Source organism: Pleuronectes platessa, chromosome 5 (assembly GCF_947347685.1).
Source record: "Pleuronectes platessa chromosome 5, fPlePla1.1, whole genome shotgun sequence".
In the NCBI taxonomy this organism is placed as follows: Eukaryota; Metazoa; Chordata; class Actinopteri; order Pleuronectiformes; family Pleuronectidae; genus Pleuronectes; species Pleuronectes platessa.
In genome coordinates, this window is record NC_070630.1 from 3,409,537 (window position 1) to 3,423,232 (window position 13,696).

The window sequence follows — 13,696 nt, forward strand, 5'->3', positions numbered from 1 at the left end:
TGATGGTTCTGGTGGGAATTTTCTCTCCCTACTAAACGAGCAAATTAGTAAATTAATAAATAAATACAAATGAATATATTTTATCATATGGATGTAAAATATAGGCTTATAATTACATGTTTTATTTTAGTGTCACGCAAACACAGTGTTCAATATTCATGGGTTCAATAAAATGTAGATTTGGTGTCAATTACAAAATAAAGAAATTGATTTACAGCTCAGGCTCTTTTCATCCAGTTAGGCAAAGAAAATCTGCCACAAAAAAACGTCCCTTACTGAAGCACATCTCAAGTTTATTATTATTCAAATAACAACATTATACATCTCAGTAATTCACATGAGAGTCGGGTCTGGAAGCCCGTTTAAAATCCGCCCCTGGTATGAAAATAGAAATGTGAAGGAGGCTTGAGGTTATAATAGAAATATTTTTATTTAAAAACATCTGATATACACATTTACACAGATTAAAAAGGGCACATTGTTCTAATATTGTGTTGAATGGATGAAAGGTCACATTAGCAGATGAAACACGAAAGATTTAAACAAAAATAAAACCCAATATGTTTTTATTCAGATAGACACACACGCAGTTAAAATGTTAAAATACCAATCCATGATGAGGAGATGGCTTCAAGAGAAAACAATAACAAATCTCAAATGTTTTCTGGTGGACTACAACTCACTAATAAAATGCATACTATACCAAGCCATAGGAGGTAAGGTGGAAGGAGCTTAGTGTCCATTTTGTTTTTAATTTATAAAATTGAGCACAGAGACAACCTGAAAAAGGTGGCGGGACATTTATATGATGGCTTCTGACCGAGCGCAGGACGACAGACTACGAGGACGTGCCCTTCCTGTGTGTTCATGTGTAACAATCACACCTGAAATCTACAAATAACATTGTTCTCCATTAAAACAAACTAAAATGACAATAAAAACAAAACACACAACAAAAACGACTTCTTATTTACATTTAAAAACATTTCATCAACCCTGAACGTTAAAATGTTAAATGCTCGTGGACGTGTTGCTATTGCTCTTCCAAGCATTTTTTCTCTGCAGCTTGACTGAGCGTCGTGCGTCAGCTGGAAAGTCAGACTGGTGTTTTAATGGGAGCAACAATCTGTGCTGGGGCTCTTCTCATCAGCACATGTTCACGTCCATATCCCTGGTCTGCTTTGACCGTTTCACAGTGGTTTTAGACTCCTGTCTTTTCTTTGATCCAGCCGCGGAACTGAGTGACCTTTGAGTAGATGCCAGGTTTGTTTCTGCGGGCGCAGCCGTCACCCCAGCTTACCACGCCGGCCAGGAACATGCGGCTGCCGGAGGGAAAGGACAGAGGGCCGCCAGAGTCCCCCTGAAAACACACAGAACACCAAGAGATGCTAATATTAGTACGTGTGTTACCACAGAGGTACAACATGGGGGCAGTGTGGGACACCGTTTCTATTTTCCTCTTATTTTTCTAGTTTCCCTCTTTTCATTTTTACAGTCAGAAAGTTAAGACAAAGTGGGAAAATTGCTGTCAATTATTGTTTTGTGACGATGCAAAGAAGCGAGAGAGAAACCAAAAGAGAGAAAGTCGGTCAGTGTGTGGGTCCAAAGTCTTTTTATTACCTGACAAGCGTCGACTCCTCCCGTCAGGATTCCAGCGCACAGCATCCGAGAGGTGAGCTGGCCTTTCATCAACACATCACACACAGTGTGGTTAATCATTCGGACCTGGGCCTTCTGCAGCACCGGTGCAGCAAAACCTGCGTCACAGACACACACACACACAGAGAGGACCAAGCTTAGGATCGAAATGTCATGATTTCAGATTAGTGCCCCGGAGAGTCAATAATGGCTCGAGTTAATTAAAATAAAGTTATCGATTTCATTGGTTATGTTATGTTTTAATCTGCGACTGTTTGTTATTGTATATATTTGGCTAATATATATATATATATATATATAAAATAATTGATATTAGGTTTAGATCCAGTAATTCTTTTCATTTTCTTTAATTTTTTAAGAAAGGGTGTCTTTTTACGTTTTCACCTGTTTCTCAGGGAATAATAATAATAAATGAATAAATAAGGCATCACTATATAAAACCTCAAAATCAACACCAAACCGTTATATTATCACTTTTAAAGCACAGGCACATTAGACTTTACAACACACTGATATGCAGAGCAAAGCTTTAAAAAGATTTAAAAGTAATTTGATGATTTTTCTCTGTTAAGGAATGAATATTCTATCCGACCTGCAGGGGATACTATTGCACATATGTTAAAAAAATAAAATAAAATCAGCAATGATGACTGCTACCAATCAAAAACATCCGCTGGACTCACCTCCTTCTCGAGTGGCCCCCCACCCGGTGATCCACACCGTGTTCCCGACTTGGAAGTCGTGCTGCGGAGACGGCAGGCAGATGGGCTTGATGTAGTCGGAGTAGGTGACCGGACTGGCCAGCTCCATCAGGGCGATGTCGTTGTCGAAGGTGTACTCGTTGTAGTTGGGGTGCGAGATGACCTGCTTCAGGTTCGTCTTCACCGCGGGACTTCCGGTCTTCGACTGCATGTGGAGGCCGATGTACGCCTCCCACGTGCCAGGCTGAGAGTATCTGAGGACACACACAAGTCACAGAGATCAGAGGCTCAGCATGTGGCGCAATCGCATCAGAACATGTGTGTGAAGGAGGTGTGGCCTTGTTCGAGGTTACAGTTTGAATGGCAGACTGTCAACAGACAATTTCAGATAAATAACGATATGAATAATACTTAAAACATCCAGATGTGACTGAGCTTTACATGTAGTTGACAGTGATAAGGGCGTGGAAACAAACATGTACAACTCGGGAGCCTGGAACAGTTCATGCGTGTTAAATTAGTCACGCACACGCAGCCTTGTGTTGTTGGTAAAAACACAGACGACTCAGGTTTCACTTTGACAAAACGTTTAGAGCAACTTCAGCAGCCAACTGGTTTGTTTTGTTACGATTCAAAGAACTGAAGAATGTTTGGGACTTTTTACATCGGCTGCAAAGACAAAACTAAGTCTCTAATGTGACGGGAACGTTTTTGTCGTGTTTGTTTTATGACAATATTCTATAAATCCAAGGTCTTGACAAATATAACATATCCTGTAATAGTAGGTGACACACACCAGTATCTATTTGGTGTTTATGCAAACCTCTGGGGACATTTAAAACAACCTGATAACACATGTAAAGCCAGAGTTGCTGGTGTGAAAGAATAAAAGCGTAGAAACATATGTAGGTAGGTCACCAAACAAAAAGAGTTTCAACTTGCAAACAATAATGTGAAATGAAAGCAGAGTGAATCCAGTTTCACGTCACATCTTCTATCTAATACCGGTTTTAATGAGGTTTGTAGTTCTGGTTTTGCTTTGCACGATAAAAATCAAACCATTTACATACTTTGGCCGTGACCGACAGTCTGGATGTCACAGAGTTCTGAGTTCCCTTGCTAAATGTTTTCCATTCCTATTGAAATCACCTCCCACAACTCGTCCTCTGCATTTTTCTGTCTGAATCTAAACCCGAGAGAAAAACGAGCTCGACCAGAACCTCACAGCAATTCAGGTTTTTTAATGTCCGCACCCGCTGCAGTGAATCTGAGCCACCCAGTAAAACATGTGACCATGTGACCACGTGCACAACAGCAGGACTCTGAGAGTGAAGCAGCTCAATGGAATTCAGCCATCAAGCCTTATTTGATTATTTACACCCCTGATTTGCCTAATCTCACAAAAAGGCCTCTTGGATTAATTTATGTACTTTTTCAGAATTTGCAGACGACTCTGATGAATCTTAAGATTCTCTCAAACAATGTGACAATGACTTGGACATCATTATAGTGTTGTACCCGTCGTGATTCCCTCTGGATTAGAGCATCTGCTAAATAACCACCAGATGAAAATGGAATCATCCCCACACCTCTGAGCAGTGGGCGAGAGACGCCTCCAGATTTCACACCCTTTCCCTTAGAAAAGATTTCTCGTTTTCCATGAGTTCACAAAGCTGAAGGTGGGATTCTACCTCGTCCTGGCGTCGTCCTGCACGCAGTGGGCGGCGGTGACCAGCCAGCGAGGACTGATGAGGGACGCTCCGCACACGTGGCCGAAATTCTTCACATGGAGGCTGATCTGCCAGGGAAACTCCCCCTCCTCAGCGTCCTGGCCGCCCACGATGCGGGACGTCTTGAACATGCTCCTCCCGCAGTCTGAGGAGCCAAAACACTCAATCACTCACAGACCAGGCTTGTAGCAGCTTGTCACAAGTAGGCGGAGGTTCACATTTGTTTTGTCACGCCAGCTAAACAAAGCTGACGGAGATGAAAGCCCCGTCTTAATCCGACACGGAGCACGTTTCCGATCGGGACGTACCACAGTTCTCCTCGTCAGAGCCGTCCTCACAGTCTTCTGTGCCGTCGCACTCCGGGTTCACTTTGCTGAGGCACTTATTGTTCTTGCATTTATAGGTGAGTTCAGTGCATTGGATGCCGGAGGCTGCAGAGAAAGAGGAGGGAAGAAGAAGCCAACATTAAATTCTGCGGTCACTTAATCCTCAAGATCTTATCAAAGTTTTTAAATCTTTTTACTGAAAGAACAAAACAAGACGGTAAAAGTGTTAAAAGAGAAAAACAGAGCAGGTGGATGATGTCACTTTAGACGTGTTTTTATACACGTGTTTAACCTGAAGAGATAATTTTACATTGTTGAAGTTGTTTGAGAAAGTATTATGGGCTAAAAACTCCACAACAAACTACAAATTCGACCTCTGACCCCTGTTTTACTGTATTATGTATCCACTAATATATTATTATATATAACAGTGTTTGTGTCCAATTGACCGATGTAAAAAACCTTCTAATCCTTTGAGCCTTGTTAAAAACACGAGAGGTCTTTACACCTGCTGCTACAGGGAACCAGTGTTCTCAAGTGTTTTGAGATTGAACCGAATCATTAAATAATATTTCCACTGAAACAAATCTCTAAAAGATGATAAAGAAAAAGCTCAGTGGGGCTTCAGAGTTCAGAGCTGCTTGGTTATTCCTGTAACTGTTCACAAAGTCACCTGAACGCAAAGCATATTCAAATATTCAGTAAATGACGATGCTTTTAAAAAACTGTGTGAAAACGTTCTGTGTGGTTGGATTTTCATGTGGTTGTATTATTGTTTTATCCTCTTGTGAAGAACTTTGGATCTTTAATAAAGTTTCTTACTCCTGCCACAGTCCAGCTCGTCGGACCCGTCCCCGCAGTCGTCCCTCCCGTCGCAGCGACTCTTCTCAGAGACGCACTTGTTATTCTTACAGGCCACTTGTCCAGATTTGCATCCACCTTGAAAAGCAAAGAATCAAAATCGTGAGGAAACGTATTCAAAGGAATAAAGGCTCAGGTGAACTACGTGGGGCTCGACGGCTCTCACCACAGTTCAGCTCATCGGTCCCGTCTCCACAGTCGTCCACTCCGTCACACTTCCAGAACTGTGGCTTGCAAAGTCCATTCCTACACTTGATACTGTCTGTTTTGCACTCTGGAGGAAAAAAAAAAACACAGTTGAAAATGATTGCATGTCTAACTCGAAGTGTTCGTCTGCATTAGTTTATTGAACTCACCGCATTTCAACTCATCGCTCATGTCCCCGCAGTCGTTCCAGCCGTCGCACCTGAGCTCCGTCTTAATGCAGCGCTGGTTGCTGCACTGGAACTGCTTCGGACAGGCTGGTGGGGGGGGGGGGGGGGGGGGGGAGGGGGTGAAAAAGGTCAGATACACACGTCTCACCCAGTTCAGAAATCATCTCTGCCTGCGGGAAACCACCGAGTCACTCACGATCTTTGGAGTCGATGACCTGATACGTTGCGTTGAAGCCCCGGTCCACGTAGGAGGCGTCGGAGAAGAACACCACGGTCATCGGGTTGGACCTGCTGGTTTGTGTTAACGTCCCGTCGGGATGTTCTCCGCACAGTCTGAGGAGGAGACGAGATCGAAGAGGTGACACGTCCGCTCTGCTGTGCAACACCTCACCAGGGTTTCTACAAGGAAAAATGCCGACTCACCTCTTCCCGTTGACCTCCACGTAGTCTTTCCGACAGTCCTTGTTGTTTTCCTGGCCGGGCTCGGACAAGAGGAACTTCCTGAACGTCACCTTCACTGCCTTCCCAACAGGGACCTAAGTGATCGATGGAGTTCAGACGTCAGGACGCGTGAACGTTCCCGAGGAGACGTTCAGAAGACAAACCTGCGTGAAACATGAAAGATGAGCTCTCACCTCAATGGACCACTGGCATGACATTCGGGGGGGGTAGTAGTTTGGGAAGTTGGGAGAAGAGAAGCTGCCCTTGTCCCCTCTCAGGTGGCCGCCACACGTTGTGCCTGTTTCACAACGGGACACACGTGTAAGTGTTGCACATACATCAGACACGCATGATGTCGCTTGTTACAAAGACAAACACGGGTTCCAAACCTTTGGATCCGCGCTTCGTTTGTGAGACTTGGGCTCTGAACCCCGGGTAGTCGGCTCGCTCGTTGGTGGCCATCGTCACCAGCATGACGTTACCCGAGGACAGGAAGGTGAGAGGTTCACTGGGGGAGTAGTAACCACACATCCTGTGGAATGGAAAAAACAAACACACAACATCAATGACTCAAATTCACTGACTCACACGACATGGTCTTTTCTCACAGATTCTACATGAGATGCGGTTCTGCGTCTCGAAGGTAAAACCCTCCTGTGGTGGAAACTTTCTTTTCCCTCAACGATAGTTTTCTTTATCTCACCTTGGACAACATGTTACATTCTTTACGGTCCTTGACAATATTAATGTTAAACTGCATGTTCACATTCAGACAGTGGAAGGACATTGTTTAAAAAGAAACTTATTTCTATTGACTCAAACGCTAGAAACTCAATTTCTGACGTTTTCCCCTAATGTCTGAATTAAAATTCACATTAAATCTTGATTATCAAACATTGATATTTGAGTTTAAATTGAACAAAAGCTAAAACAAACTTCTTATTAATCACTGAAGCAAACTTGATCGTCCTGTTGAGGTCCAGTTTGCTCTCTAACTACATGTTTATCTATCTTTGGCTGTGATGCTCCAAGATTCAGACTAAACTGTTATTTTGCAAGAATTATAATTCTGCCCTGAGGCTCGACCTCGACAATTGTAGTCCAGTAAAATGTTTCTACACAAAGAAGCACAACATCTGACCAGCAGAGGGCCGTGCATACCCAGCAGGATGAAGTCTGTATGATCTGAAATCTTAAAAGCCCGGACAGAACTCACTCTTCCATGACGCGGCTCTCGATGGCCACCAGGGAGTCGTAGATTTTGACGAAATCGTTGTTGCAGTCCTCCTCCAGGTTCATGGTGTCAAACTCCAGCTTGATGACGTAGCTGGGGTCCGCTCGGAGCTGCCACTGGATGAAGGTGTTGGGGGGATAAGGGCTGTTGGGGAAGCCCGGGGACTGGATCTGTCCGATGTGATTGGTCCTTGCGTGTTCGGAATAACTGTAAAACCCTTTGAGACAGAAACAGGAGAAGGTTGGAGCTCTGCAGCTGAGCACAAATACCATCATAACCAACAGATTGTGAACACTTACTGCTGAATGACGTGGAAATGAGGCGAGAATCAAGAGCTGTGAGAGGACAAAAGAAAAACACACACATGTAATTCACATGAGGAGAGGGACACAACAGCCGGACTGAACCCCTGAGGACAGCAGCTGGACTCTACCTGAAGACACCACGTCGTCGAGGACCAGAGAATTGCCGGGTCTGTGCCGGGTGCGCTGCTCTTTGATCACCAGCGTCTCCACGGAGGACATGGCGCTGTCCACCGCGGCCTCTTGGCCCGAGGGGACGGAGAACTCCGACAGGTAGTAGGCGATCACGCTTCCCTCACTAGGAGCAAGGACACCAGGAATAAAAACCGTTAAAAACACTTTGTCTTGTGTTAAATGATGGAATCTGGTGATTGGTCAGTGCTGTTGGTGATAGAATCCTCAACCACCAATCACTGTAGCTTTTAATCCAGCTACATTGATTTCATTAGTTGTGATTTCAGTGGTTGAACTTTTATCTCAGTGACACACGACAGAGACTTAAACATTTCAAGATGAGGCTTCAAGAAATAAAAACATTTCACCAGTTTCCCAGTGAATAATTCATGAATCTCAAGGAAAGGAATTTGACATATTTCGGTGAATAATATTTATTAATGTGTGAAATTTGTTGACATTTCTCAGAGCTTGAGGATTAAACTCAGAACTGATATTAATGAGTTTTACAGATCCAGGAACAAATACAGATCTAAGGAATTTAAATGTGGTTTCATAAGGAGACTGTTGGGCCTTAACGTGGTCTCTGGTTCGACTCCACGCAGTGACAACACAAAAAAACATACCTGGACGGACAAGACCTGGATCTGTTCCCCACTGTCTAAGTGCCTACCCCACCCCACTGTCTAAGTGCCCCTGAGCAAGGCACCTTACTCCCCCAACACCTGCTCCCCGGGCGCTGTGCATGGCTGCACACTGCTCTGTGTGTCCTCCTGTGTTCACCAGATGGGACAAAAGCAGAGAACAAATTTCCTCCATTTGCATGTTGTGTGTGTGTGCATGTGTGTGGGACCAATAAATGTATCTTATCTGATCTTTTATTATGACCGACTGATATAATTTGAGCTCAAACAACAACAATCATTTGAGCTTGAAAGTTTAATGTGTTTTGAATCCTTCTCACCGACACACACAGACGAGCAGGAATGGAAACATGACTCTTTACAAGCAACAACAACAACAACAACAACAACAACACATGTCAGGCGATTTGAAAACAGATCTACTTCTCAGTGTCTCACCTGAAAGCTTGAACTGTAGAACTAACATAGTACTTGGTGAGATGCGGACTCCTGGAGTAGATGGATTTAAGCTGGAAGAGACGACAGCAGAGCGTGAGGCAAAGTTACCATAACACAGGACGAGGCGGGGGTGGAGGCGGGTTCGGGGGGGGGGGGGGGGGGGGGGGCTCTCACCTGGGTCGTCACCTGCTTCGCCAGCGCCTTGAACTCGGAGCTGTTTGAGTTCTCGTATTGGTCGTCAAACACCTGGTTGGTGATCCGCATGGAGCCGCTGTACATCCTCTTGACACGCACATTTTTGCGGACTGCAGCGTCACACACACACACACACACAGACACACAATGATTAGTGTTGAGGTCTTCAGTTTATATCGAGATTATTCTCTATTATATGTAGGTTGCTAAGATCTCTTCTTCTATCATTTGTGTTGTGCTGTTAAGTCCCTCTGGTGTAATTACTTCAACTGAGAAATATCCTTAGAGATATAAAGATACACATCTGACAACAATAAAAACAATTTCTTAATAGTAAAACGCTGAATTCACACAAACACCCACACCATTTAAAATTTAACATATAATGAAAAATCCCACATATGACAAAGATGTTTGTTTACCAGTTTGCACTTGTGAGAAATTTGCATTTACAATAAAATATAATATTCTTGTTACTTCAGTTTCTCTGTGTTTACAGCATGTTTAATATATAAGCTCCTGAGCTAACGGGGTGGGGTGTGTGTGTGTGTGTGTGTGTGTGTGTGTGTGTGTGTGTGTGTGTGTGTGTGTGTGTGTGTGTGTGTACTTACAGTGGAAATGCCAGACCAGCAGTCCGGTCATAAGAGCTATAACAGCAGCTAAGACGATCACGCCGATCACAGCCCCGACTTTTCCAGGACCCTTTTTCTTCTCGAGCTTCTTGTTATCGGACGCAGGCAGGAACTGGACGGCCGTGTCCCAGTCTTTGTCCTGGAGGACAGACGGACAAACAGAGGATTAAAAAACAAAGACACAAACACACACACACACGGATACTTTTGATTTATTTCTTAAAAAGACAAGAACAAAGCTGCGTCTCTGAACCGGAAGAGACGATAAACTGCAGATAAGTGACGGCTGCAGACAGCAAGTAGCTACTTGTGTATTTCAGGAATGTATCAGCCTGTGGTCAACTGCACGGAGAGATTCTCAAACAGGGGACACAACTTCCATCTTGTTCCTAAACACAAACTGAAACCTGTCAACGTTTCACTGGAGCAGGTCGTAAAAAGGGCCGAAAGGAGAGTTTCAGTGTCTGTTAATGAACAAGAAGGAGACGTCAGGTGTGAGTCACGGCTCCCTGGTTACCTCGAGGAGGTGAGACGCGGGAGGCAGGAGGGGGGGGGGGGGGGGTGGAGGAGGCGGGGGAGAGTACAAAGGTTTCACAATGTAAAATCCAGTCAAACCTGCTGGGAGTGAACTACTCACACATCTGAGGTGGAACACAACAAGTTCCTGAGCTGATCTGGGGCATGAAAGTAAAGTCTGCTGAAAAACAGAATCTCTTCATGGGCCATTGAAATAGATAAAAAAAGATATTTTAAAAACAGATAAAAGTGTTGTAGTGTCTTTATAAAAATAAATGCTTCCTGAGAGATTGATGTTGTGCCTGTAAATGTCATGAATCACGTTTGCTTTACAGGAAGATCTGCAGTGGAACTTTGACCCAGTTATCAAAACGTGTTGCCTTCACACAGAGCGGTTAGTTTTTAACTTTTCTTTGTCGTATTGAATCATAATTTTCAAGCCTCGCTACCGAAACTGTGCAACTCGAAATCCTGAACCTCCGTCTGTGATTCTCCGGCTCGTTCATTACATGCACCCGGAGTTCACTGCCTGAGAGGTCAAAGGTCAGGAGCTACAAATTGAATTAGACTCGACATTAGGAAACAATGAAAACGTGTCAGAACACAACATCTCCTCATGAACACCATGAAGTAGTCTCGACTGTGAAAAGTTTATTAAATAAGCAGAACTGTGAAAACTCTCATAAATCTCCACATGAAACATGGAAGATTTCATGAAGTGTAAATAATTAGTGGGCGTTTAAAGAAGCGTGTTTCAATCAGTGTCATAACGAAACTCGACTGATTAGATCTAACAAACAAATATCTGTCCCCTGTATATGCCAGATGTTTCCCATCATGAACTATGAATTTAGAAGTAAACTATGAATGTCCATAATCACATTATCACCTTTTCGGTCAAATGACATTGATTCTTTGACCAGATTCACTGTCAATGACTCGCACAGTCGTCTCACAGCTGTTTTTAATACCCTGTATCTGTCCCCGTGGACGTGTGGAGTGATCTTGAATGAATCTTAGTCAACATATCAGAAGGACTCGAGTGAACAAGTCACAACAGGGCGGAGGAACCTGGAGGAATTCAGCTGGGAGACGGCTGCACACCAGAGAGCATCTTCCACAGATTCACATATTCAGAGTTTGCAGTTTGGTTTCAAGGTTGAAGGTTTCAGTGGTTGTGTTGTTTTGTTTTTCTGCAGCCTGTTGCACTGTTGTGTTTGTAGGATCTTTCAAAAACCTGTTATAAGTACAAGTGCATTTGATGGGAGATTTTTTACGAAGAAGAAGAAGAAGAAGAAGAAGAAGAAGAAGAAGAAGAAGAAGAAGGGTTTAAAACCACAACCTTCACTCGGGAGACAAATCAGTCTTTGAACTTGTCATATAATAATAATGTGAGATTTATCGTGATAATTATCAGACGACTAACAGGAAAATGTTCATTCTGATATAGTTTTAAGCCGTATTGTCCAACCCTGATCACCCTGGAATGAAAACTCTAACTGTAAATATTCATGAATCACAATTTGCCTCACAGGGCTTCACCCTCGACTGGGAACTACAAACCTTCATTAAACCTTTACAGGAAATGCATGTGTCAAAAAGTGATTGTGACACACAGACTACAGCTTGTGACCGACTATTGTAAATTGCATCATTGACCTAAACCAGCCAGAGCAGAGAAATGAAGGATCGTGCAGGAGAAGAGATATTTACAACTCAATGAATCAAGACGTGAAACTTGGCAACACCATGTTGGATTATTTGATCAACTCAGTACGTGAATCAGCAAAAGACAGATAATAAAAGGGATGGGCATCAGGCCGGTTATTTGAAGGAGGCAGGTTGAAGACTTTTCTTCCTGCTCCTTTTTGTCGTTCATGGCAAAACTGTATCAGTGACATGTAAACTTTGGTTTCTAGATTACAAAGAATCTAGAAATTAACTAAACGTACAACTGAACACGTTAAACCTTCCACGGAGAACAACAACAAGTGCGTGAGACTGTTGTGTTGAACCTGTTTGCATACACACACAGTCACGTCTTTCTAAATGTGTGTGTGTGTGTGCTTCATGTTTGACTGGTTTACTGAAGCTACATCCATTTGTCTCTGAGACACATTTATCTACATCTAGAATGAAGCTTCTTGTCTGATTCTCCACAAATCTGCACCCAACGCAGTTTTATTCCCGGTGACTCACAAACTCCTACAATCATATCTGTAACTCTTAAACAAGTTAAGCAGGATATATGTGTGAGGTTTCAGGATAGTTTCAGCAGGGTATACATGTGTAGTTTCAGGAGAATATATGATATATCTATATATATATATATACTTTAAGCAGGTTATGTATGTATAGTTTCATCAGGTTATATGATATATGTATAGTTTCAGGAGAATATATGATATATATGTTTAGTTCAGCAGGATATATGAGATATATATAGTTTTAGCAGGTTATTTATGTATAGTTTCATCAGGTTATATGATATATGTATAGTTTCAGAACGATATATATGTATAGTTTCATCAGGTTGTATGATATATATATATAGTATCAGCAGGATAGTTTTAGCAGGGTATATATACATATATAGAGAGATTCAGGAGGATATTAATATAAATATATATGCAGTTTCAGCAGGTTATGTATGTATAGTTTCATCAGGTTATATGATATATGTATAGTTTCAGGAGGATATATGATATATATATGTATAGTTTCAGCAGGAGAGTTTCATCAGGTAATATGATATATATATATATATATATATATAGATATAGATATGTATGTGTATAGAGCAGGTGTCTCACCTTGTTGGGGGTGTACCTCGGTCCACTGTCCATGTAGTCCATCAGGGCCCCGCACCAGTGGTGAACTGGTGAACCACAAAGTAGAAGCCCTGGTTTCTTTGACCTCTGCTGGTTTCTCGGCTCAGCCTGTTCGTCTCTCCGAGCGAAAGCTGCGGCCGGATTCGAAACCTGCGAGCGAACCGAGACTCGAGCAAACACCCGCACCGGAAGCGACCGAGGTGAAATAACCTGAGAACAGAAAACCACGAGCGAGAAGGATCCTCTTCAGTCGGTGGGTTTACTGGTGTGTGACGGTGGTTCCATCGAGGGGGGAAGAAACCAGCAACAGAAATGGTTTTCCGGGAGCTTCAGGTTTCTGAGGGCGTGTCTCCACCTGGAGCCACTTCCTGTTTACCTGGCCCAGGTGAGACCTCTACTCTGCATATATATATAAAAACATAATAATATATATACTACCCTGTTTGAAATGTTCTTTAAATCACCAACGACTCAGAAAATCTCCAGAAATCAATAAAAATCAACATTGTACCGATTTTTTAAAGTTTTTCAAAGTTATATTTTGTTGTCGTGTTTTGAATCAGTTTGAGTTTGGAACCAGTTTCAAAGTGTTCGAACTGGATTAAAAACACAAGAACAGATTTGATGCGGTTCAGTGT

General features: G+C 42.9%; 1 protein-coding gene across 1 annotated transcript; it reads right to left on the reverse strand.

Annotated features, from left to right (window-relative positions):
• Positions 1 to 411: 411 nt before the first annotated feature.
• Positions 412 to 13,413, reverse strand: st14a (ST14 transmembrane serine protease matriptase a). The gene is made up of 19 exons (XM_053423604.1): positions 13,041 to 13,413; positions 9,691 to 9,850; positions 9,059 to 9,189; positions 8,885 to 8,955; positions 7,760 to 7,926; positions 7,626 to 7,661; positions 7,309 to 7,543; positions 6,482 to 6,624; positions 6,287 to 6,390; positions 6,075 to 6,187; positions 5,848 to 5,984; positions 5,634 to 5,738; positions 5,444 to 5,551; positions 5,239 to 5,355; positions 4,399 to 4,521; positions 4,052 to 4,235; positions 2,343 to 2,614; positions 1,621 to 1,757; positions 412 to 1,360 (listed from the first exon to the last, which is right to left on the reverse strand). The coding sequence occupies exons 1-19, from the start codon at positions 13,080 to 13,082 to the stop codon at positions 1,202 to 1,204; spliced, it is 2,544 nt and encodes an 847-aa protein (XP_053279579.1). The 5' UTR covers positions 13,083 to 13,413; the 3' UTR covers positions 412 to 1,201.
• Positions 13,414 to 13,696: the final 283 nt, after the last annotated feature.